Below are 25,358 nucleotides of genomic sequence, written 5' to 3'. Positions count from 1 at the left end.
TTAAGCTGACAAAAAGCTGAAAGATGACCGGCGTGCACTGAGGGTTTAAGCCGGGCTGCACCGACGCGGCCGTGCACTGGCCTTCAGCCTGGGGGCGTTCGCAAATGCTCCCACCGAAAAAGCCGCCAAGCGAAGCGATGCCATCAGCCCAGCGCACGCGTGGTTTGGCTCGCGGCGAAGCCAGTGTCGGCTGCCCAACCTCCRTGCAGAGCACAGCAGAGGAGGGACGTGGCCCCTGCCCTGCCCGGTGCACACCACCTCTGCAGCTCTCGCACCCCTCAAGTCTCCGGCGTCGTCACAAAGTTTTGGAGGGGGAAAGAGAGAGCCAGGAAGGAGCCGTTTCCAGCTGCACTGAGTCCTACCCCAAACACGCGTTGTTTGGCAGCACGAAGATACAGGATAGGAAATCTTAAAACATTTATAACCAGGTTGTGTATGCGGTCGTGATGAACCAATTAGTGGGAAGACTTTGGGATTATCTCCTCTCAAAACAGGCGCATGAAGCTATTCTAGAGTCACGACAGAAAGAGCCCTTTGGAACCAGCCAAGTTGGCTTTGTTTACATAAAAACTTTTACTTCAAGCTAATTGAGAAGTGGAAATGTTCAACAGAGGAACCCGAGAGACAGAACTGGATCCTTCAAATCTTCCTTTTGTCCCAGTTTTGACTGTGTTAAGGTTGTGCATGGCAGCCATCCTGCACGGGTTGACCACGAGTAGGGACCGCATCTTACACCGCTTCCTGAGGACGTTACACCCCTGCTTGGGATTTTTTCTTCTTTGATCTAAATTTATTGGCTTATGTTTGAATCGAATTTGGACCTGCAAAATACACCACTGTGATTCCAAAAAAGGACGTTAAACAGTTGTACTATCTTTTTTTGCAAGATCTCCTCTAAATCTTCATTACAAYGTGACCAGAGAGTGGGTGCAGAAACTAAGGCGTGTTGTGGTGGAGGCACTGGAGGAAAGGACTTTCATCTGGGGAGACTGCCCTGTTCCTCTTCACAGACAGCAGCCAAAAACCTCCTGAGGCAAAAATTACTTTTTTGTCACCTTGTTGCTTCTGTCAGTTCAAGGTTGTGACATTTATACTCTGTTCCACACTCAGATTTTGCATTCCTTGCGGAGAGGATCAATCTCCCTGTCCATGTTTGAACAGTTTATTCCTGTGAATTCCCCTAGTCTCTCTGTGTCTTAATCCTACTAGGGGTCACGTGATTATTCCAAGACAAAATATTTTTAAAACCACAGTTTTGTCACCAAAGTTAAAAAAAAAAAAAAAAAACACCCCACAACATTTATAGAAAATGAGTTTTTCTTACTGGTTGCATGTTTCCCATCACCATTTGGAAAGCACAGCTCTTGTTTTGTGAAACTTGATAATTCATTATTTCAATACAGTTTTACGATACAGTATTATTACAGTAATAATTGTAATAATACAGCACACTTATTCACCCGACAATAGTACCAACGGAGTTGGCTTTGGACAGTTCTGCCGAGGGTTGGGTGCGGGGCCCTAAATACCGCTATGGAAAGACGGTCTGTGAGGCTGCAGTCGCGGGCTCCTGTCCGCGCTCTCCTCCTCTCCCGCCCCACGCCRGGACTTGTGCCCGCCTGGCACCCGGCAGCCCCCGGCCAGCTGCTCTCCTCGCACCCCCGCCTCCCATCCATGACGATGACACGTTCCTGCCCCGGAGAGCTCATTTGCCTAAATCGGTAGTGTTTCTCACAGAAACCATGGGAGGGCAGGAGGCTCGATGGGACTCGCCGCGCAGCGAATCAAACCAGCAGACGAGATCACATGAAGCGCGCTGGACCCTGAGCAACTTGTTCATGAAGCGGATGAGCAAACCCAACAATGTGGAAGTGGGGAACGCTGAGCTGGGGCCACTGCTGGGGGTCGTGCTTAACACATACTCCAAAACAATCGTATTTACAGAAAGTTTGCCAACCAAACCACAGATTTCACACATGTGGACAGACTAAAAGTGTTTTCCCAGYGTTCAGCACCATCTCTCACATCACCCACAGCCAGAGCCACCAGTGAACCACCACCAGGAYTGGCTTCAAAGGACCGGCTGCCTCGGGAACAGCCGCGTGCAGGTCATGCTGCACCACCCCAGTGTGCCCACTCTTGCGGATTTATTGACTCTTCTTTGGGGCAGAAGTTCCCAGTGATACATGGTTATGAGCCCTCCATTTTTACTAAACTGCAAAGTTTGAAAACAGGGGCAGATTTTCTAGAAAGAGGCTGCAAGAGCTGTATGCTGCCTACCCCAGGAGAGAGGTTGCAGACATGCATCCCTCTCCCGTCTCTCACCCCCTCCTCCTTCCCACATCAGCATCACAGCAACCTCCTGTGCTGGAAAGGGTGACCCAGATATACCCACAGCCAAGAGACCAATTAAAAACTTACTGTTTTCTTAGATTCTCGTGGAATCTAAGATGATCGTGATGCTAGGAGGTGAGTTCAAGATTTATGAATACGCAGCACTGTTGATACCGTGTCACCCCCACCAGCAGAACAGGTCTACCACAGCCCTGCAGCAAGTCCTCAACTTTGCACTGTGTAGGAGTACCAAAGCAGCATGGAGTGTCCCCTAAAGCGCGGTAGGAGGAGTCCCTTGACACAGACCATCTGGAGGGCTGCCTCCCCGGGATCTAGCGGCGAAGTAACTCCTGGTGACACTGCAGCCCAGTTAATGAACCTGGGAGACAGATGGGCTTTGTACATGCTTCCGTAATCAAGACCTTTGCACAGCTTTATCTAGTGCACTGGGAACAGTCTGGAGCTTTTCCATAGCCTCCAGCCAACAGTCTCTGGAGCATTACTGCAGACCATCTCTGTCCTCCCACAGCGTATTTCACAGATGGATATGAAAGTCCTTTGCAAAGGAGGGTAAAGGACAGTCATCTCTGCTTACACGTAGGAAAACAAGACAAAAAATTGCTGATAGCAAAACAAGCAGTGCAAGTTCTCTGAGATGTCCTGCACTGAGCTCAGCCCTGAATTTCAAGCCCCCAAGACCATGCTACAGGCAAGCGCAGGAACAGCACCCAGATCTTTCTCCATGCTCCTGCACAGATAGGTGGAGCTGAAAATAGAGGGCAGAAACACACACTCTGGGCTTCCAGATACTCGCTCCTCATTTTGCAGGTAGCCTTGGCCTGTATCTCAGGATACAGCACTGCAGATGCTGACGTTTTAAGGGGTTTTGCCCCCACCCATGGTAACTCATCTTTCCCACGGATCAATATATGGGTAACCTCGCCTCTGATTTGAAAACCAGAACAACACACATTGACTTTTCCTCAAAAATCACAGCAGGTCATTCCCCAAATATGCTTTGTAAGTTTGAGGCTGCAAAAGCCCTCACAAGCACTTTCAGGCCTTTCCCTGGGATCCCAACTCTTAAAAGCTCTGGCCTTTGACAGATACTCTTCTTTAGAGATCTTTCGCTTTGCACACCTTAGGTTTGCTAGAAGTTATTTAACACTTTTATACCTAAAAGGCCGCTTTTCCATCTTTCAACAGACTGCTGTATGGAGGAGCATAACAAGTGACGTGGCCCTCAACCGAGCCCTGCCAGCGCAGGCCTGTGATGCTCTCAGGTGCACACCATGCACCAGGCGCCGAGCAGAGCAGAGCAGAGTGGGTTGCGTCCTGGGAGTGTGCTGGAGGCCCCTCGGGGCAGGATTTTGCCACCCAGGGTAAATGATGATGCGCTCTCAGTCCTGAGTTTCAGCAAGCGATTTCACAGGACCTGGATCCCGCACATTCACTTAATGATTCTCCACAAAACGTAGTTTCAAAGATGTAAACAGGAGGGGGCTGGAAAGGAGATCGCAAAGCAGTTTGAAAGCGCTCTCGTAATGGGTGATGCCTGAAATCCCATGTCAGTGGTCCTGCACGTCCCAGTCCCTGGGCGATCTCTCGTTGGAAACAATGCTTGGACTGCTCACACGCCGCTTTGAAAATTTCTCCTGCTTTCAGAAAACATAGAATTACCTCACCGAGGAAATCTCCCGAGTACTTGCCTGTACAGAGAACTCCACTGGAGTCAGCTCCAGAAAGGAAATCAGTTCTTCTGTTGGCAAACATGGAAAGTGCTGGTATGACAAGTCTCATCTGCTGCACAACTTTCCATATGGTCATGGCCAGTCCATACCACGATCACTGTCTACATATGAGCATGTTCACCCCCTTTTATGGGCTGCCTGTGATCAAAATGCCATTTTTACTCACTGTCTCCTTGAGAAACCACCCAAGGTGCTCGGTCTAAGCACAGACCATGTGGACCTCCTAGCCTGAAACATTCAGTCTCACATATATGCAGAGGACGAAAAGAATACCTGCCCTAAACAAGTGGGTAATATTCACTCTCCCTTTCAAGGCACTCCAAGGCATAACAACTCAGTGCAGAATACTGCAGTGAATCTGTCAAGATGAACTTTACAGTAATGATTGCCGTGTTTGACTCTAATGTGATCATGGCAGGAATCACTTCTGAATGCAGATTAAGTGGCTGGGAAAGGCTTTTTTTTTTTTTTTTTTAAACCTACAGTACTGATGTCTTTTTCAGTCCAAATGGTCAGCCAAAATTTGAAGCTGTTTCTCTGTATCTTCCTGTGTACTTTCCGAGTCAACCCATCGCTTTTCCACTCATAAGTTGACGCCAACCAACACCCATCTGAAGCCCCCTCACGCAGGGCGTTCAAGGGCACAGCTCCGTTGTCCAGCAGAAGCAGAACAGCCATGTTAGCACTGCACCAGCCCGAAGCTAATCTCTCAGCTGAGTCTATTAGCTCAGGCTGTGCTTTCATTGATTGCGGCTGCCTGGCTTCTAGGCTGCGTGGAACAGGGGCAGACCAAGCTCACATCTGCTGGCAGTGATCTGTGCAGGCAGGTCCTAAGTTCTCCAGCAGCCCTGCACTGAGCTTTGCTTCAAACGGATGTATAGGCTCAACTACTGGATCTATTCCAACTACCAACAAYGAGCAGTGCTGAGCAAGCCTACGGTTTCAGTAACGTTTGACCCAACCTGTTAAGCTACGCTCAGAGGATTTGGGGGCTCATATAAACAATACAAGGATAACGGGAAAATGCAGTTATCCCATAAAAAAAAGCACTCTGCCAGCTGGAGAAGAAAGGAAAATCTGAGCACAGTAAACTGCCTACAGACACAACAGCAATGCAAATTATTAGCATTAAGCTTACACTTGTTTCAGCCAGGTTTGGAGGGGAAGCTGCATCCCATTACAAAGTGTTGTTATAAGGCACCTGCATTTCTTTCTGGAGAACAGCAGAAGCTTTTATAATGCCACTGGCTTTTCTATAGCAAATGTTACATGCAGGTGCTTAAGCAAAACAGCCAGGAAGAATAATGCATGCAATAAGGAAGGCTTCTTCATAAACAGACTCCTTCCCTATCTCTGAAATTTGCTTCTTTTCCGTTCAAAAGATTTATTAAAGATATTCTATTAAAGATATAAGCCTGTGGAAAATTCAGGCCCCTGGCATATAGTTCTTGGGACACAAAAAGCCCCCTCACCACACAAAGACGTCAAGGCCTGATTTGCATTTACGCGCATGCCATCTGCATGTGTGACAGGCACCGCTCCTGTGTGCACGCACACAGCATTAGAGGGCTGCATCCTCGCCAGGAAGAGCTGGCCTTGGTGCGTTCTCCGTTTCACTGCTCAAGAGCAATATTTCACTGGTAACAGCAGTGATGTAAAGCGTGGTGGGACACCACAGACAGCAGCAGTGTTCTCGATGCTCAGGTGTAAACAACCAATGTGCATGCACACGCAAAACACACACACACAGAAAAAGTAAGATTATCTCTGCCTACCAGAAGGCATACCCATCAGAAAAATGCCTTTCAGATTCTGTACATATAAAACCTCTACAAGTGACTCAAGGGTCCATCTCAGAAAAGCATAATGGCAGGAAGCCATAATATATTAAAACAGTAGATTAAAACAAACAAGAACATTTTGGATCAGATTACACATCACTTTCCTCACGTCTGACAACAGAAGAAATCAAAGGCTGTAAAAGACAATCGTAGACCATAATGGTCTAATAACTCTGTGATAAAAGTACTTGTGGGAGTATGCTGTGACTAGCTCAGCACAGTCCTCAGGATACAAAGCAATCCTTAAATCCACAGTGGTGTACTCAAGAGCATTACAGCTTAAGTGCTCGTTTAAGACTTCCTTGAAAATGCAACATGCTCACTTGAGAAACGTAATTAGGCCTCAATTGCGGGTGATGTTCACACGTTATGGATCATCCTTAAAAATGACAGGAAAAGAATGATGGAGGCCTCTGGATCCTGCATTACAACTCCCTTTCCATCATCCCAGGAAAAAAAAAAAAAAAAAATCTACTAATAATGCACCCCCAGCACGGCTCACACAGGGGTGTGCTTTCTTTCAACTGTGTTAATATCTGAAGGTAAGAAGATAATACTGCTGCAGCTATTCTAAAAAATTAATTACTATATTCATCTATTAGCATAACAGTGATATCTGAAAATACATATAATGCACAACAGAAATGTCATCCACCACTATTGCTTATCCTACAGAAACGTTCTGCCTTCCCCACACAAAGCCAGGCCATATTTTGGTGTCCCCTGTGCAGGCTGTATCAGGAGGCTGTATCTGCCCGGCCTGATCAGCCCCGCAGCTCGCTGAGACAGGGACTGAGACAACGCAGGGACTTTCCTAAAGGCACGCAGCAAGCATCACACTGTCTGCTGGGTGCTGCTTGAAGCAGCACAGCTCTTGCACCTTCTCAGCCAAGTAAGTGTGAAATCTCCTTTTCCAGTAGTTTTGGGTCACCGCATTCCTCCCTCTCCCCTCCTCCTGCCATGCCCAGACTCTTTTTTTCCTGTCTAGGTTCCTATTCTGATAAACAAAGAGAAGGAGCAACAGTCTTCTGCATAGGAACAGGCAGTAGCAGCAACTCAATTACGAATTGCAAATCCTGCACGTCAGTTTGATGACTTAGCTATTTGGTTAGATTTGGGGTGGTTTGCAAAGGCTGTTAAGGGCACTCTGGCGCCCACTGCTGTTGTTTAAGCTCTCAAAGCCACCCCATCGGACACCTCTCATTCAGCTATAAATACAGCAGTCTTTTTTTCCATTCCTGAGCTCCAAATCTGTTTCGTCTTCTCACCTTCCACACCATATTGTATGTCCTGGAGCTGAACTGGATTGACTGAAGCATCGCTTCTGCATCATTTGGCATCATGGATTTCAATCAAGTATTGAAGATCTTTCGAGAGGTTAAAACTTTTATCACCTTCCTGTCATCTGCATCTGATTTCAGCAGTGCTGTCCCCGGCCGGCTTCTGGGTGCTGGCGACGCGCACACTCTGTTGTCAGGAATAGCACCATCTGGGCGAGTGCCAGTAGATTAATGGTCACTTCATCCATCACAGATGATCACCGTACCGTTAACTAGACTCAGGTCAAGATTCCCCTTATTTCCAATAATTCATTGACAGGCCTTGATGTACTTCAGGCAAGTTTTTCAGTTTCCACTAGTTACCAGATATGGAGGTATCAATGGTAGAAGCGCTGGAAAAGAATTAGCCTGAAATAGGGCATTTGCACAACATATCACCTCAATACAAAATACGATGCACTTTCCTGAAGAAACATGGAATATGAAAAATGTCTTCCTTAGTGCACAGTTATCTGAGGCATCTTTTGAAAAGACCTGGACACGCTGCTTTCACATAAACACAGATCATGATGAAGTCAACAGTTTGCCAGAGAAGATGGCAAAGGCCGGGGATGGGCTATCAGACTGCAGATACCACACACACTTACACTTTTTTTCCTTTTGTGAGAGCAGCATTTTTCTTTCATATGATCACTCCCTGCCTGCTTTAGGGCTTGTCAAGGGAAGAGTACCCAATGTCAGGGGAAGAGTATACAAATACATTGACTCTAAATAATGACAGCTTGAAATGACAGAGCCTGTAAATAAATCGGGGGTTTTATTTATTACAGAATTCAAAACTTACCCTGGCAGAAAGCAAACACCTTTATTTAAACCAGCATACTACTAGAGATTGTTAATATTATCTTCTGAGGAAAAGTCAAATTAAGACCTTTATATTTTTCCTATTTTTCTGCAATAAAACTGTATTCATTTTCTTTCATGTTAAGAAAAAAACTCCCTAATTAATTTCAAATAATAGCAAAGCTTCAGTTCAGCTTTCATTCCTTTTCACCTATTTTTCTCTTGCTTTTTTTCCCTCCTCTCACAAAACCCAGAAGAAAATGAAATTTTTAAATTTTAGTTACTACTTTTGTTTGAGCAGCAAAATTTTTGAAAGAGGTAGAAATTGTCACTTCTTTCAGGAAGCCATCTTTGTTGGCAAATTGGTTTTCATTCAGTTCTATCTGTGGTGATTTTGGCTGGAGGAAGGAAAAGATGCACAGAAACTCCCAGYTGCCTCCCTGGCTGGACATCTCTCCGAAGGAGCCAACTCCTTCCAGTAGCTGTGGATCTACACAAGCACTGCTGGCACTGCAATGGATCACCTTAGATGATTCCTGCTCTGCCGAATACCAGGCCTAATGACATATGGTGACGGAAGGTGTGAAATCCTCAAACCTGGATTTGTCCCGCCTCACCCTGGGCAATGAACCCGGGTGCCCAAGGCGCAGAGCGCAAGGCGCCCCTCCCCAGCCTGATTCAGGTTTAGATCGGCTGAGGCATTCTGGAGACGTCAACGTCCCCTCATCGCCTGCCCAGGGAGACAAAAGCAACCAGGCTCCTCATGTAAGTGCCTGCAGACGGGCTGCAGCTGCACGTCTGTAGCTCTGATTCTAACCCAACTTGGTAGCACATATAGATTTACGGGGGCAAATTTTACAGTGGAGTATTTGAGTGATTTTATATCAAACCATTTTTACCTTTCAGAAGAGTTGCAATCATTGTTTTGACACGTAGGACTTCTGTGGGTGTGCTGTCAGGATCTAGCTAGAAAATAAAAAGATTGCAGTAAGAAAGGTTCTTCCCAAATGCACAAATTGGGAAGTCAAAATTATTGTGTGTCTTAATGCTCAGTCTTTTATATCTCACTAATCCCACTCCAACCTTAAAGCCAAGGGAAGAAAAGAACTCAGCACTTGAAATATCCATTTGCTATCATTTGAAACCTTGTTCCTCATTACCTCAGGGCCTGGCCACAGCCCACTGAAATGAAGAGATCCCATTGATTCAGCAGGCATCAAACTGGGTTCTTAATTCTCTTAATTAAAACTCCTGGTAGTTGCAATTAGCAAACACATTTGCAGGGAACATCAGGACATTATTTACTGAATATGTAAGTCCCATCCGCCCCCCACTGCACATTCTCAGTCCACTTAAGATTGTCAGAACACTTCCAGTGATTTCGCAGAAATGTGTTTTTTGCCATACTATATATTTTTCTAAATTTGAGTGCTTTATGCCCAGCTTGGCAGTTACAGCACAGACCAACAGAACGAGTCACAGCAGCACTGCTGAGAAACAATAAGTTGTTCAGCATAACTTGAGATACAGTTAGGCTAAATCATAAACATAGTCTCAATAATCTCTAAATCTCACTATCTTCAGTTTACCTCTGCTAACAGAAGTAGGAATTTTCTGCAAGTGCTGCAGTTTTATTTAACAAGCTGTCTTCTGACAGAAATTATGCTGCTATAGCTATACAAGTTAGTATGTTGACTTCAAATTAAATATTTACCCCTGCCAAAGTTAACAGCAACAGATTATCTCAACAGCAAAATAAATTCTGAAAATCTTGAGCAAAATCCTGCTCTTGCTCAAAGTTCTGCCATTCTGTCTTCTGGGGATCTCCCTCCTTCCCTTTATCGCAAGTATATTTTCATGTTTGTGGTACAAGCTCCACAATACCTGGATTTTTGGTTTGGTACAACCTCCCTATCATCTTCTCCTTAGCCTGCCCGTTGTTCAGATGATCACATTTCAGTTATGCCTCTCCCTTTAAATTGCATCCATCTGTTCTGTGGTTTGAGGTTTTTCAAAGCCGTTCTGACACGGCATTAGGTGCACCAGCATCTCCGCCTGAGAAAACTGTTTGGGGAGAGATTTCTATTTATAATGGCTTTTTTCAGATCCTGCCGTTGTTATGCTTTCAGCTCCACCAGAGTATTTCTCCTTTCTTCTGCTGCGTAAGGTATTCTCACCACTAGGGAGTGTAAATGTGTCTCCACATGCATTTCTGAGAGACTCCTGAAACTTTTCCATAAATCAGTTCAAGATAATTTTGGTCTTTAGTATATTGTGAGTAATGTATTTTGACATCAAGGTAATGAGACAGAGGTTCGACTTTTAACTCTGTGTCCTTCACTGTGGGCCAGGTCCTCAGAGGGCTGAGTCCTTATAACCGTCATTGAGGCCAGTGAGAAATACCCAACGCCCAGCACCATTAAGCATCTGCTCTGTTGCGTTTGCTCTGAACTCAGCTGCTCATACGTATTTCACTCTGCACTGAAACGCTACCTAGCCGCAAGCACAGCCGTACCTTATTTCAAATAGACTTCCTCTTTCCAGTGACAGTGTTCTGTGATTTGAATCTCTGCCAATGCTTCTGTGTTTTTAAAACAATAATAGCACGATACAGCACTTTTCTTTTTAAAGTTACTTACTGCAGTATTGAAGGTACAATCATTTTTCCTCTGCTCCCCATTACTGGCGACAATGAGACGTACACTGGAGGAGTTCTCAGATCGTTCTGCCTGGGACAAGAAGCCACGTGTTACACTACAGAGGGACATTGTCCATATGGGAGTAAACTATTTCTCCCTCTCATTACAGGCAGCACAAAAAATACAACACACAAATTTAAGATTAACATACAAATTAAGAATTACTAGTCTTGCAGACTCTTGATCAAACAGGGGTTGGCACTTACTAGAAACTATCCCACTACTGCAAGCAAACTTGCAACGTCGCTCCGATACAGCGCTGATTCTCAGCTGCAGTATGAACCCAGGCTTTCCTCATCCTGGCTGACATTTAGCCCTTATTCCCCACCCCATGAATCATGTGACCCCAGCTAAAGTCCTGTCCTCTGAGAACAATAGGAATGACACCTTTAGTGCTTTCGCCCTACTTTATGGCCTCATGATCTCTTGGCCTCTGGAGTTCAAATGTCACATCAGGCAGCAGGCAGGCAGTTTTTGATGTAACCTCTGAACTCTGAAGGATAAAAGACTGTGATTCGCAAAGAGACAATCCATCTCTGTATGGTCAAATGAAGAATGCCATTCAATCAGACCATCGAATGCAAATTAAATAACGTTTTCCTGACACTTACTGGTGAATCCAAATTTAGAAGGAAAACAAAAAACAGATTTTAAACCTGCTCCAAATTTATAAATCAAAGTGTTTCATGTGCAAAAGAAGAACTTGCGTGTGTGGCAATAGAAGGGCTTGAAGGTTATGAATTATAATAAATCACTTGCACAGCAGGTAATAGATTTATAGACCAGTACTTAAAAAAAAAAAAACTTGAAAGATATAGTGGAACTTGCACGTCCTCTGACCAACGTGCCACTTGCCTTTCCAGCCTTCTACAAACCCTTGCTAAATGAACTGGTGTTAATCGGCACTAGCCGGCACAAGCATTAACACCCCAGCATTGCCGCGAAGGGTATAAAGGAGAGTCTGAAGAACAGATGGTATTTGCAAGACAACGCAGAGCCCCTCTGAACGCAGCACTGCTCAGAGCCCAGGCCACGCACCGAAGCGCCGGCGACGCTGCGGCAGCGATGAGCACTGCTGCCGCCTGCCAGGAGCGCGGCCCAGGCGCTGGCGTCCCAGGGAAACTCCGCGGGGCCAGCCGGAGCGCCGCAGGTTGCTCGGACTGGTTTCTGCTTCCAGTGAGGGGCACCTCGGTGAAAAGCACCCGGACCGTGTCCCGGTTTAGTGAGGAGACATGAGATTAGTTTAAAACCAAACCCTTCCACGAGTCTGTGCTGAGACTTTCGGTCTTTCCTGTCACAGCCCCAGGGTCTGCCTGCCCACCGCGATGAAAGCGGCAGAACAGGAAAGCAGCTGGACACTTCCTACCTTTATAAGTAATGACAAATGCGTGGATATTTCCTTAGAATTTGAAAATATACTTGTAGTAGCTGGTTTCCATTTCTAAGAGGTTTTTAAAGGGTAAAAGCAAGTTTAACGTATTTGCTGTTAACAGGATGTGAACATTCATCCTCCTGCAACCTAAACTGCTCTCTCTCTCCAATGCAAAATGACTTTGATGCCAAGACAATCTCATAAATTCCCAGAATTAGTTTAAGGAAAATAAGTTTAAGTAGTTTAGGGAAAATATGTTTAAGTCTTATTTAGAAATACATACATACCTATTTAAAGCAGCTTTACAAAAATTGTATTTCAGTCAAGTTGTTTTAAATGAAGCAATGACAAATTCCCGCAATTTAACCTGCATCAACTCCGGAGTAAGCACGGGCACAGCCAGCTACTGCTCCYGGCCCATGGCGGCACGAGGCAGCGAGCCCAGAGGTGCCGGGAGCGGAGCTGCCCCTCATTAACAGGAGCCAGCCGCCCGGCAGCGAGGGCCTGCGTCCGCGCCAGGAGGCGGTCGGGGCGGCTCACCGACAGCTACAGAGGAGCAAGCRACTTCGCGCCCCCGAGGATAAGATCCCGCACACAAACCTTGACGGAAAGCAGCAACAGGCTGATTTACCACAGGTTAAGTTACCAAAATCAGCTTCTCCGCAGTAACTGCCAGCGCAGAGGCTCTCGCTCCTGCTGAATATGAAGTAGCTTTTCTCTGCCCGCTACCTTAACCAGGAAACGTGAGGTTAAGAGCGACCACATACACAATCAGCACAGACCAGCTGATGCTTGGCAATTCTTTCACCCCACTGTAACTTTCTAACAGCAGAGCCTGAGACAATGCTCCCACAAGGAAAAGGTGATTATCTTGGCTTCAAATAAAGAGGGTATTTCTTAAATTCTGCCATGCTTAACCAGGCAGCTCTCCATTCAAAATGCTGCTGGACTGCAATTGCAATTGCCATTGCAAAAGCTGTTTAGCCTGCCAGAAATTTTCTGCATACAGGTAGTTTCCTTGCAGGATTCAAGTTGCACATGTACAGTCTTTGTCAAATTAGAAACTATAACAAACAGAAGCCAAATGCTTGCTCTTACCCTGCAGAAATCCCCTGTGCAAAGCCAAATGGTCCAGAAACATGCCCCAAGAAAGTAAAGCAAAGACTTATTTCAGGTATTTTGTTGTTCATGTCCAGGACCTGCGTGAGGTGCAGAGGTCTGGCAGTATCTGATCTCCTGCCTCCTTAGGGTTTGTTGGGGGCCTCCCTCCCTCCCTTCACGCTGCCTGTGCCCAACCATGTACCTCACCGATTCAGCTCCTGGCCTGCTGACTGCTCCTCCTTGGCTTCCTCCCTCGTCTCTTCGGGCTTGTCCGGCAGTCACCTGTTTGACTCTGTCCATTGCCAGCGAACGCGCTCTGCTCTTCTCGTTTGGGCGCTGTGGGGCTGCAGCCCTTGCCAGGGAGGACGCTGCCTCYGCCTGCCTCACTCCTAGTCCATCTTCCCTTGCGGAGCAGCCTTGCTGCTGACAGTCAAATCATTGCTTACAGGATGTGCTCGGTAGTTTGTTTCATTTAGTTTTAAAGATGCTCAAATGATGTGGCTTCTCTTGGAAAAAAAAATAGTTTTCAGACATCTGAATATTTAGACGAAAGTCTTAGATTTTCAGCATCATTTAAAGAGAAAAGTCACTTTGGAAATGCTACGGAAACTGAAATACCAAGAAAAGAAAGCAAACAAAATCACCACTCTCTTTCATTCTTCCCATCTTCTTCTATCTATTCATATCTCTCCCTCCCCATCACAACCATCTAGTAATGAGAGCTCGCTAATGGATCAGCTTATGTATAGAACAACTCTCATCACTGTTCTAGAAAATAATCAATCAAGCACTTAATTTTTAACATAAGAAATAAGCTGCCTAGAGACTGTTAATAGATAACTAAACAAACTAACAATTGCATGTGGGATTCAAAACTAGAGCAAATCTTTATTCACAGTTGTCTTGAGTCTATTTTTACAAAAATCATGCTTAGGCTGATGCTAAATTCCAAACCTCCTCCAAGCTTGTAATCCCCTGTGTAGCTGGGTCTTGGTATGAAGAAATCATATCACATGCAGCCGCTTATTTTAAATCCCCTTCCATATCCTGAAGTGTCACTTGGAATTGTCCTAGACACTTACAAGATCACGGCAAATATGGAGCCAAGGAGGTCTGGTGAGGGGAACACAGCCTAGCCAGGATACACTTTCATCTATAGGAGAACAGACTGTGCCTTCAAAACCAAGGTCCACACTGAATCTGACACCTTATACAGAAAACTACAAATGAAGGTACTGCTCTCTGTGCCAGAGGTAGGCAGTTTCTTACATGAAAGCCTTGTATAATTGTCACAACCACCAAGTGATCAGTTAAAATGACACTAGAGTGAGTTTGTTACAGTGGGTAGGAAGTCAGGAAAGTGAAGGCAATATGAAATTATTCCTTTGCAAGATCAAGTGGACAATTATAGACATGGACAAGTCCGCACTAGCAGAATAAACGGCTTTGATTACTGGGGACATCAATTTCCAAAAAAATGCAGAAATACTTACACAAAAGATGCCACTCACAGAACTTTATCCGTGAACTCCACCCTCACGCACCCAGCTTGACACTGAAGGACTGTGAATCCAGAAGGTTAAAGTGCCATTATTTTCCCTGAAAGCCTAATGGATGGACCCACCACGGCTTCCTCTACGTTAGCAAGCAGTTTGGCACAACAGGAGCAGACTGGTATATCACAGTGCGTGTTGAGGCCCTACAGCTACACAAGCCATGCGGGTACTTTACTCCAGATAACATTTGGTCTGGTTCCTTGGACCAAACATTCAAACAGGATTCAAAGCTGTCTTTGGTTCAGATACCTTTGCCTCTTCTGGAGCATATTTGGTGCACATCCATTTCCATCCACAGACATTTAGTTGAACATGCATCAAAATTGGTACACAAAGTGAATCAACACTCTGTAAGGGGGAAATGTGTGCTTCAAAATCCACTACTGATCTGAATCAAAACGCTGTTCAATGAGTGCCAGTAGGGAAAAAGAAAGGAACAGAGAAGACATGAAATATCACTGTAAAGAACTTGCTTACTCAGACACACAGCTTAATTATTTCTTTCAAAAAATTTAATTGAAAATCAATCTTTATGGCAAATGATACACAGTAAGGTTATACAAATTGTTTGCGTTACACTTAATGGAAGTCCTTGTTCAATCTAAAATCTGTATCTTGGACTGAAAGCAAGTATTTGTACACATCTGGTATTAAAAAAATAAAAGGAACTTTTCTCTCTTTTGCATCTTACATTTCATATTAATTTCCCGCTCTCTAGTTGTGGCAGAAAGGGAATAAAAGTGAGCTTTTAGGTATTTCCAGGAAAATCCTGACCCCACTAAGTTCAATTGTAAAATCCTCTTATAAAGGGGGACCAGAATCTTAGCTCACAGATACTATCCACACACCTTTCAGTATTACAGCACCACTTTTGGAAGCTATCACATTTTCTAAAATGCAGCCAAGTAGGGAGATTTAATTAAACTCCAAGAAAGAAAAACTTCATCAACCACAGAAAAGGCAAAAATACAGAGAGTTACAGCAGGCGGACAGTCTAATCATGAGCAAATTCTTCAAAACATTCCATTTGCAAACATCTTAATTTCCCACTTCTTTCCCTAGGACATTAAGGTTTCTATTTCTGAATTCCTCTATTTTGAGGCAATATACTCAGGCTAGAGCTCCACAATACTGGGAGTGTTGGTTTGCAGATTTTGATCCCTGGCCTGCAGTCTCAACTGTGCCAACCGTTTGTGATCCTGCACTGCAAACTGCACCAYAAACCGCAGCATTAGCGCAAAAAATGAGCAGCCTGGGCAAGGGGACAGCAACACCAGCACGGCCTCCAAAGCCCCCACACTGCAGAACTCCAGCCTGAAGACTCAGCTCTTATTAATGAAATCCTTGGACACAACACTGCCTCAATACATCACTTAAACTCACTTCCACTGATGGCTTTTTTGTCAAGGCAAACGTAAATAAAAAACACTTGCAAGTGAAAAAGTACTGTAAAAGGAGTATAACTGATAACCAAAAAAAATAAAATAAAAAAATCAAATTAAGATTATTGTCCAAGGGCTTGAGCCTCTCAGATGCTGGTGCCTTCATATTTTCAAATCAATTCTATCGGAGCAAAAAGTGGCCAGGATCTGACAAGGCTGGGTCCTAAGTTAGTAGCACCAAATGTTTAAAATCTGCCACGCAGGCAAACCAAATGCATAAATGTAGAATTAAGTAAGACTGTAGTCTCCCTTTTAGAGCGGCTACAAAGCATTGGTAGAGTGCTGAACAACAAGAAGGCACATAAACCAAACATTTCAAAAACGGTCAGGATGGGATTCATCTCACCTTACTGTAGACATCTTGCAAGGTAGCTAACCACATCTGAGTTAGTGCACCAAGCTCCCTACACAGAGAGGCAGCAACAGGGCTAGATTCATCCAACCTGTTGTGGACATCTACCTCAAGAGGAGGTGAATCATTTCTCAGAAGTACTTATTAAAAGATATCTTTTGACAACGAACAGTGCCTAGGACACTAGCTCAGACATTGACATCTACATTGTAAGCATCTAAAGTAAGGTCAGGTGAATTCCACCGGTAGTTAGCATAGTCATAAATGCTCCCAAACATAAAGCCCATGATCAGAAGATTTCAATGGCAACAGAATTCTCACTGTTATCAATGTCTGTGATTTCATTTTTTTATTTAATTTTTAAACGCAAGGGAAAAAAAACAGATTTCTATTAAAAATAATCAGTAGAGTTGCTAGGTCACTTGCTAGGGTAGTTTTTTAACAGGCCCTTTGATGTTGCATTGAGACAAAATACCATTTTGTTACATAGTGGACAGAGTGATATCATACACTGTTCAGCAAAATAAAAAACCCCACCAACTCAATGAGACATGATCCATCTGCTAAAAGCTAGAAAATTAAGTGACTTCTACATTATGGTCTAATAGTAACAATAGCCTAAACAGGCCTAGTAATTATCTCACTTGTGGTTAGCATACTTTAAAAGTGAATTTTAAATACCTTCTATTACTGGGGACAAATGTAATGCCTAATAACTAATGCCAGCTGATATTTTCCCTACTATCTCCAGTATGGAAATAAAAAGCCAATCCATATTTATAGTGTCACAATGTTCATATAAAGTTAACCTTCAGTTTCCAGCTTCAGCCAGACTTCTAAATGTGCTGGTCACAACCTGGATTTGAAGGTCAATATACCCTTCAACTTACAGAAGAAAGAGATACTAGTAGGAATATTTTACAAAATAGACTGTTTGCTACTGACCCACAAGCGTCAAGCAGAGAAGTGGGAATGGAGAGAGGCAGCTCTTCGTCAGAGACATAAGGTCAAAGTTCACTCCCCACATACACTGCAAACATCGTTATTCTTTTGACATTGATTCATCAAAGCCTTTCCATGAAAATTGCACCCTTCCAGGCACATACGGCAACTCTACCTACTCCATCTGAGCAAGGGCAGTAACGGGCTCTTAGTGTTCCATCCTCCTGCCAACACRGCGAGGGGAGAGTAGGAATGGAGCAGGGAAGGGAGGACACAGACGTGCACAAGGAATCCCCGCAGCGATAGCAGGCACTGTGAGAACTCTGGTACTCTCCATGCCAAGACAGACAAGAGAACAGACTCCAACTAAAAATGAAAGATTTAAAGGCAACTGAAGCTCCTGGAGGGAGACAGTTTTCGCTACATAGTGTCTTGCCATCATGCTACAGTCCTATTCAACACACACATTCAAAAGCCCAGTCTACTTATGTCCCCAAAAGGGGGAAAATTGCCCTACAGCTTCTCCCATTGTTTGAACACTGTATACCTCCATTATATATATACCATATATACCATATATCTACCATACCATTGTTTAAACACCACATACCTCCACCAGTCAGAGAACACTAGAAATACAGCAAGGTGCTGGAAGTCAAAGCCCTGGACAAGCAGCATGGTCTCATCCTTGGCTTCTGCAGACCTGCCCCTGCTTCTGGGCTCCCTGCTACTGAGAACAGGCAGAGACACCAAGGGTCAAGGAAGACTTCTTTCTGCTAAAGCAACAAGGGATAGCAGTAATGAAGGGAGGTTTTGTCACTGGAGGAGTTTAAGTCTGTCTCACCATAATCACACTCAGAAGCTGCAGTATGGCAGTGGAGACACTTCATTCAACTCTCAAGGCATATTAGGCCATGGGTCCCAGAGACACAGGAGAGTACAACTTACATCACTCCATGCCAGTATCTGGCCCACTGGACGATCAACACAGCACCCGCTTATTTCTTTAATATTCCAGGTTTCATTCTTTTAACATAATTTAGAACAAGGGAACCATTTGTTTATAGTCAAAACAAAAGAGCAAGCCCCTGTTACACCAACAGGGGCCTGTTTTCTTTTTAAACCACCCTATCATTAAAAGATCAGAGGTTCAAACTGTTCATGCTTCATAATTATATAAGTAAATAAAACTGTCTGAGCAGCATGACCTCTGCTTCTTCAAATCTTACGATTACCTGGTTCATCAATTTACAGAAAGTCTGTGTCTGAAAACAACCTGCACTGCCAAAGGACTGGCATTTCAGTGCTAATTACATAGTGTAAACATTTAGACCCATGAAGCTGACAGCTAGACTAATACACATAACACTCAAGGCCACAGAACACGGGTCACAGCTTTGCTCTTCCTTCATCCCCAGACAGGCCTGGTGTGAAAGACCACTAACTGAGGTGCTGCGGTACTACCACCCTGAAGTCCCAAGGTCAGAAATGCTATGTGGTGACCAGCCTTTGAAATGAAGTCCCCTCATATCCCAAGACTAACCTAGACATCTGTCCTGGTGTTGACAGTGAAGGAGCATTGCCCTAAAAAGGTTTTTCCACTCTATGAAACTAACACTACTTACGAGTGGGTTCAGCAGTCCCGAGGCATCCAAATGCCTGCCAAAACAAGCAAGCAATTTAAATGGGCTTTGGATGCATACTCCAGACCCACTGTAAGTGCCATAAATTTAACAGATTTCAGTTTTAGACCACAGGATGCAAAAGCACACAGCTTTCAACATGAGGGGCAGTCTGCTCTCAGGCACCTACAATGTAATTTACTGCCAATTTATCATCTCAGTTTTAAATGACATCAATTAAGTTAGATCAATTCTACCTATGTAGCTCTGTAGGTATCCCACAAAAACCACAGCACTGTGACATAGCAGAAAACACAGAGCAAATCTATAAACCTTCTGGAGAGCAAGCCTGACTTCCTAAGTTTACTTAACCAGAGAAAGCCCTTTTTAATAATAATAAAAATTAAAAAAAAAAAAAAGCTATTTTGCTTAAAAGATGAGCCAACATGTTCCAACATGCGCTGTTGATGGCTGCTAGATCTGAAACACAGATGATCTGTTTCAACCAAGCATGTTTCTCAGAATTGCCCAAGCAAGATTTTCTTTCATTTTATGCTCTCCAAACACAGGGCTTTCCTGAAGATAATGTTCTTCTAGAAAGTGTAAACAAATCTTGTGAGTTCTACTATCCTAGCTAAGCTTTCATAGGAAGCCTCTGGCAAAAAAAAACAAAACAAAACCTTATCCTTATGTTCTAAAAAAATATACATGTTATTTTAAAAAGCATTAGAAGTCACTTGATCTTCAAAATCCATCTGAAAAGATCACTCTCAGAAGAGACAACTGGTGACTGTGCTGGCTATACTGTACCATAAGCGTAAACAAAGCAAATAATTGTACACTTGACCTGGAAATCTGAAATTAATGTAATTGTGATGAAATCACATACAAAGAAATCCCTGCAAAATAGATAGAAGCCAATTTCCCTGAAAAGTAGATAGAAGCTAATTTATATAAAAGCTTTGCAAGTTTTTTCAGTGCACACCAGGCTGCTGCTAAGTCCCATCAGAATTAGACAATATGAGGTCTCTTCACATGTCACAGGATCAGGCCCTTATTTCCCTACTTTCTACAAACACTCTCAAACAAACAAAACATAAGGAAAAAAAAAAGAACAAAAAAGTCAAGTTCTCCTCACTGTTACAGCAGTTTAACACCAGTGAGACCACCATTCTGTAAGTACGTAACAGAGAGAAGAGTTTGGTCAGACAGTTCCTTTTCTTTGCACTGTGTCACCAGGGCAACTTTCCCATATAATCCGACAGCGTTCTCCTAGACTGCCCATCACAGCTGTTGACTAGTGAAGAAGGCTTTTGTCTCCCTGCAGACAGGATTTACACAGAGCGGACAGCAGAGGGTTAACTGCTTAGAGCAGATTTCATTTGACTGGATATGTGAATAGACCAAGTCTGCCAGAGCCTGGAAGACAGTTAAAAATTGGAAGTGAGCAAATCTACTTGCATAAAATCAAAAAATGCATTAACGTGTGTTACAGACTAGTGAAATTGCCAAATTGTGAATCCATCGGACTGCACTCTGATTTTTAAGCACCATCTCCCTATATTTCGGTGGAAAGCCCCATTTTAGAACTGCATTGGCATCGTATCTTAAGAGAAATATTTTGTTAAAAGATGACTACAAATGAATAGAAAATTGTTTTTCTTTTCAAAAGCAAACTTCTAAACTAGACTTTTAAAAACTGCAGTAAAAGAAAACTTTGAGGTTTACAGATTAAGTGCAGGGATTTCTATTTTTGTTCTTAAACCCAAAATACTTTAAAAATATTTGAAGACACCCATAATCTAGTAGGTAACAATTGCAAACTTCTACAACTATCGCAACAAACAAGATACCTTGGAGAACAGTGGATTTCCATTAAGAGACTCTGCTCTTCTGATGTTTTCAACTCCACACTGAATCAAACACAGGAAAGAAGGGGAAAATTAAGTCTGCTAGAACCATCACTAGTTATCTTTCAAAATCCTCTCTTCTATTTTATTCAGAATTTGCCCCAAAATGACTGAATTGAATTCAATATCATGTTTTTCAATAAAGTGACAATAAGGCAAAATTTCACTCTGCTGCCAAATATCCGATGCTTCCTTTTTAGTTAGGATAGTAGTGGCTTAAAGAGTGCAATCTACTAAGACAAATTCCCACCTCCTTCTTGCTGCTAAAAACTCATTTCAGCCCAGCCAGTTCAGACTAATTCTGAATTTCCAGAAAAAGAAAATTTGCCCCAAATCTCATAGCAAAGAGCATCTACAAAGCAAAATTTCAAAAGACGAAAAATACTTTGAGAGCACCACTATCCAAGCAATTATGAAAACTCTAAACTATTTACCTCATTTGCTAAAACTTGGGCATACTCGATATCCAGTTCATAAAGTGTTTCAATATGATCACTTGTAAATGCTATTGGGACCAACAACATGTTCTTCTTTCCTCTTTGACACAGTCCTTTAATGGTTTCATCTGTCTGTGGACCAAGCCAAGACATTGGCCCAACCTGTAAGAAAAGGAGAAGAGACCAAATAAATCATTCTTAAAAAAGAAAAAAAAAATTTTTTTAAGAAATTAATAAGACTAGATTATTTTTAACATCAAATACATCTGTCTCTCTATCTTTGACAATACCTCTCACTATCTATTACATTTTTATGAAGACACACAGTCCTTCCATTTAAGTCACCCCAAAAACAGTGTTTGGGCTGGCTTTAAAAGAGATTCTTGTATCAAAATGAATGAAAACTGTTTTCAGTTCAGTAAAAACCTAATCACTACTGCATAGGTTTTATTAAAGAAGTAAGCATTTTCAGGATGCAACAAACTCTTCTCATCCCTTTACTATCCACGAAGTATTTGGTGTTGACATACCATAACATGCAACTTCAGAACAAAACAACGGCATGTTAGGCATAATGCCCTTGAGGCATAAGTTACTGGTACTACATAATTCTGGTGAAACAAATGTTCCTTGGTGTTTGCAGTAGTAATAAGAACAAAGTAATGGAAGTAGTCTTCCTCAAGAATAATAAGGCCTGTTTAGATTAAGTTCTTCTTATTAAGAATGTCTATTTCACAGTGACAACTTCTGAAAATATTGCTCAGAGATCCTTAAAAAGCAACACAGAAATCCAGTGGGTACTTGATTCTTCTTTCTGACAGATAAAGAAAAATGCTTATCTGAATATTATGAGATCGTAGATTTTCTAGCAGCCACATCAAAAATCTACTTTAAAATGATGCAAAATATCTCTAAAAGGCAAGAATCTGTGGAAAAAGAGTATCTGAAAAAGCCAAATATGAGCAAAAGATCAGGGTTCTGTTATAGCAGAAATATTCCTGAAAACAGCAAAAAGTCTCTGACATTATGACAAAGTTGGAAGAAAAGATCGTGAACTCTAACAGCTGAAGAGCTTTATAGTGCAGATGGCTTTATATTTTTCTCTTGAGCACTTACTTTGGACTGCCACACAAGCCTGTAAGGATTGGAATAGTTCAGCTTCTCCATGACTCCTTGGACAGTAGCTCCCACTTCTTGAGGATATGGATCACCACGGTTCACTACCTTCAACACAAAAACACCAGTCCTTTGAATTCCACAGGAACACATTTGTGCAAAGCCCATCTAAAGACTAAGACTCATCTGCTGCTCTTAAACAAGGGGAGAAAGAAACCAAACAAAAACCCCGCAAGCAAAGACAAAAGAATCATTTACCTAGGAAAACACAGCGTTCACATACAACACAATGACATTATAAAGGTTATAAAGTCTTTTGGCATCCTGAGATTATTTCAGCTACTGTAAAGAGCGGTTGCTTGGTCTGTAGGACAGGGACTGCTTCTCACTACCCTTTTAGCATGCCCAACATGCAAAGGCCTGGAGCCTCTAAGTTTATATGTGCACAAGTAAATTAAGAGCAACCCTTTAAAGTCAAGTGYATATACAGAGAAACTGTTAGAAGAGTGCCTGGCCCATTTTCAACCCATGCTGCTAGGCCTCTTCTAAGCAATCCCAAGCAGTGGCTTAGCAGTTAGCACAGGCCAGGAACCATTCCCATTAGGCTGTTTGCAAGTGGTGATCCCGTCCTGATAGGAAGATTGTTTAATACCACAGACACGGGTCATTCCCCACCTCCGGCTTCAGAGACGGAGCGCTCCAGGCACACGTAACCAGCGGCACGGAGACAGCCCAGGAGCCCGCTGAGGGTCGGCCTCTGCCGCTAAGCGCTAGATGGCAGCAGGGCCTCACGAACGGTGCCAGCCAGGGACAGGCCTGGGGCACCACCTACACCCCCGCAGGCACCTGGCCTCAGCCCCGCAGGCATCACCGTCACCTTGAGACCACAGCATCCAGCCTGCGCTGCAGCTTCTGACAGAGAGCGTCCCGAGTCTTGTCCTCCCCTCTAAAGCACTCGAACAGTAAGGGCTCCCCACGCTGGCTTTCCTATTTCTGTCCTCAGAATTAGCTATTCCAGTCCCTCCATAAAAAAGCGGAAGTTACTACATACCCAGAGTATATCCCAGAGTGTCTGCGGAGTTACAACTGTACATTTTTAAAATAATGCACAAACACAAGAGAGTTTAAATCAGGGGCTAAAAAGAAATGGAGTAATATTCCATAAAAATCAGTTGCATTTTTTCTCCCAGTGGTGAACAGCTGGTTGCACCGTCTGCTTCACACAGCAAACATTCTGGGGAAATGACCATCTGAAAAGGTGAAGCACATTACATACGATCTGACAGAACCCTGGTAGGGTGCATAAAGTGCTTGACTCATCTTAGAAGAAAAATGACGTGACTGCCCAGCATCATCTATAATGAAGCTGCTTCACCAGAACACCTACTCCTCCTCCTGCACATAACAGATAAATTCTTCAACCTGCATACGAACATATGGTTACATTCTGGTATCAGTACTGTATTTCTGAACAATGATTAGAAGCCATTTTACTGAAGTTGCTGGTTATTGACAGTGGAATGTTTAGGTCATTTAGTGCAACCTTGCAAAGATTTTATTTTCATTCCTTCAGGAAAAATAATATTACTACTTTCTAGAGAGAAAATACCAAATTTTCCCCTCTATTATCATCCAGGTTTGAGCTTACAAATATGTGAGACCACAAAAGCAGCCATACTGAGTCTAGCCAGAGATCCACCTAACCCAGCATCCCATTTTCAACAGCAGCCAACAGCACAGATCTGAGTAAGCACACAGCAAAGCAACAACGGCTCACAAGCCTAGTCTTCAGCTCTGGCTCAGGCCTTCAGCTCCAGCTCACAAATTCATCTTTTTGTTTGTCTGGCGCTCCTACAACAGTGGTAGACAGCAAGGTACAACAGCGGTCCTGTGGCATGCGAGCTGCACAACCTTCAAATCAGCTTAGCCAATGTGACTCCCATCTAGTAATTTCAGAAACAACTTTATGCAACTTACAGACATTGGGAGCGAGTGAGCCGAGAAAAGGATAACAACGTCTTTCCTTTTGTCAGGTGGAAACAGATCCAGTTCCTTCTGTATGTGTTCAGTGAAGCACTGTTAAGAAAAAGGGAGCAAAGATCTGAATCAGGAAATGCTAAAAAGTTGATATACGCTCACAGATGACTCAAGACAAGCATCCTCTATGTTCTAGGTTGCCTGTAGAACTCCAAAAAGCTGAGACACCGCATGTATCCTGTTCAGCATGTAATTACACACAGTGCCCAGTCCCAACACCACCAAATGCCCCTTTGAACTTCCAATCATTCCAATCGCTTTTAGATGTTAGTAACAAACTGAAAGAATGCATCCAATTAAACCAAACTATCCTTAACTGCCTCCAAAATGGTTCCCCAACCAGGCAGGCCACATGAATGCAACTGCTAGAGCAAGGGAAGAGAGAGAAATGGGTAAACAGGGGCAGAGAGAACCACCCTTTTTAACAGCCCCATTACACTTAAACTGGATTAAAGCAAATATGTAGACATGGCCTCAGAGAAGAACCTGCCTCATGGATTGTTGAGATGAGTTCCAGAGAAGAACTTTATTCAGAGACCTCTGCCCTGACCTCAGCTCACAGGATAACATGGGAGACAGAATCTGACAGTCAACACCTGAAAATATTCTTAGTGCTACACAAAAAAGTAATGAAACACTTCTGACCTTATGCTCCCACCACCAGCGTTTGAACCAAGAACCACAATACTGCACATACACGGCCGGGCTGAGGGAACGTACACA

At 43.5% G+C, this 25,358-nt stretch overlaps 1 protein-coding gene across 1 annotated transcript in view; it reads right to left on the bottom strand.

The window, feature by feature from the left end:
* Positions 1-549: 549 nt before the first annotated feature.
* The window catches only part of FECH (ferrochelatase), a 38,816-nt gene continuing 14,007 nt past the window's right edge, over positions 550-25,358 (bottom strand). The window contains exons 7-15 of the mRNA XM_026070142.1: positions 24,576-24,674; positions 22,599-22,706; positions 21,480-21,644; positions 20,989-21,048; positions 18,124-18,289; positions 13,429-15,178; positions 10,689-10,778; positions 8,949-9,015; positions 550-7,598 (exon numbers count right to left, since the gene is read on the bottom strand). Of these exons, the coding sequence (XP_025925927.1) occupies positions 18,143-18,289; positions 20,989-21,048; positions 21,480-21,644; positions 22,599-22,706; positions 24,576-24,674 (579 nt within the window). The 3' untranslated portion in view covers positions 550-7,598; positions 8,949-9,015; positions 10,689-10,778; positions 13,429-15,178; positions 18,124-18,142. The remainder of the gene's footprint in view (positions 7,599-8,948; positions 9,016-10,688; positions 10,779-13,428; positions 15,179-18,123; positions 18,290-20,988; positions 21,049-21,479; positions 21,645-22,598; positions 22,707-24,575; positions 24,675-25,358) is intronic.

The sequence above is a fragment of the Apteryx rowi genome, unplaced genomic scaffold, assembly GCF_003343035.1.
Source record: "Apteryx rowi isolate R43461 unplaced genomic scaffold, aptRow1 scaffold_304, whole genome shotgun sequence".
In the NCBI taxonomy this organism is placed as follows: domain Eukaryota; kingdom Metazoa; phylum Chordata; class Aves; order Apterygiformes; family Apterygidae; genus Apteryx; species Apteryx rowi.
The sequence above is the reverse complement of the archived record's forward strand: the minus strand, read 5'-3'. Positions and strand labels throughout refer to the sequence as shown.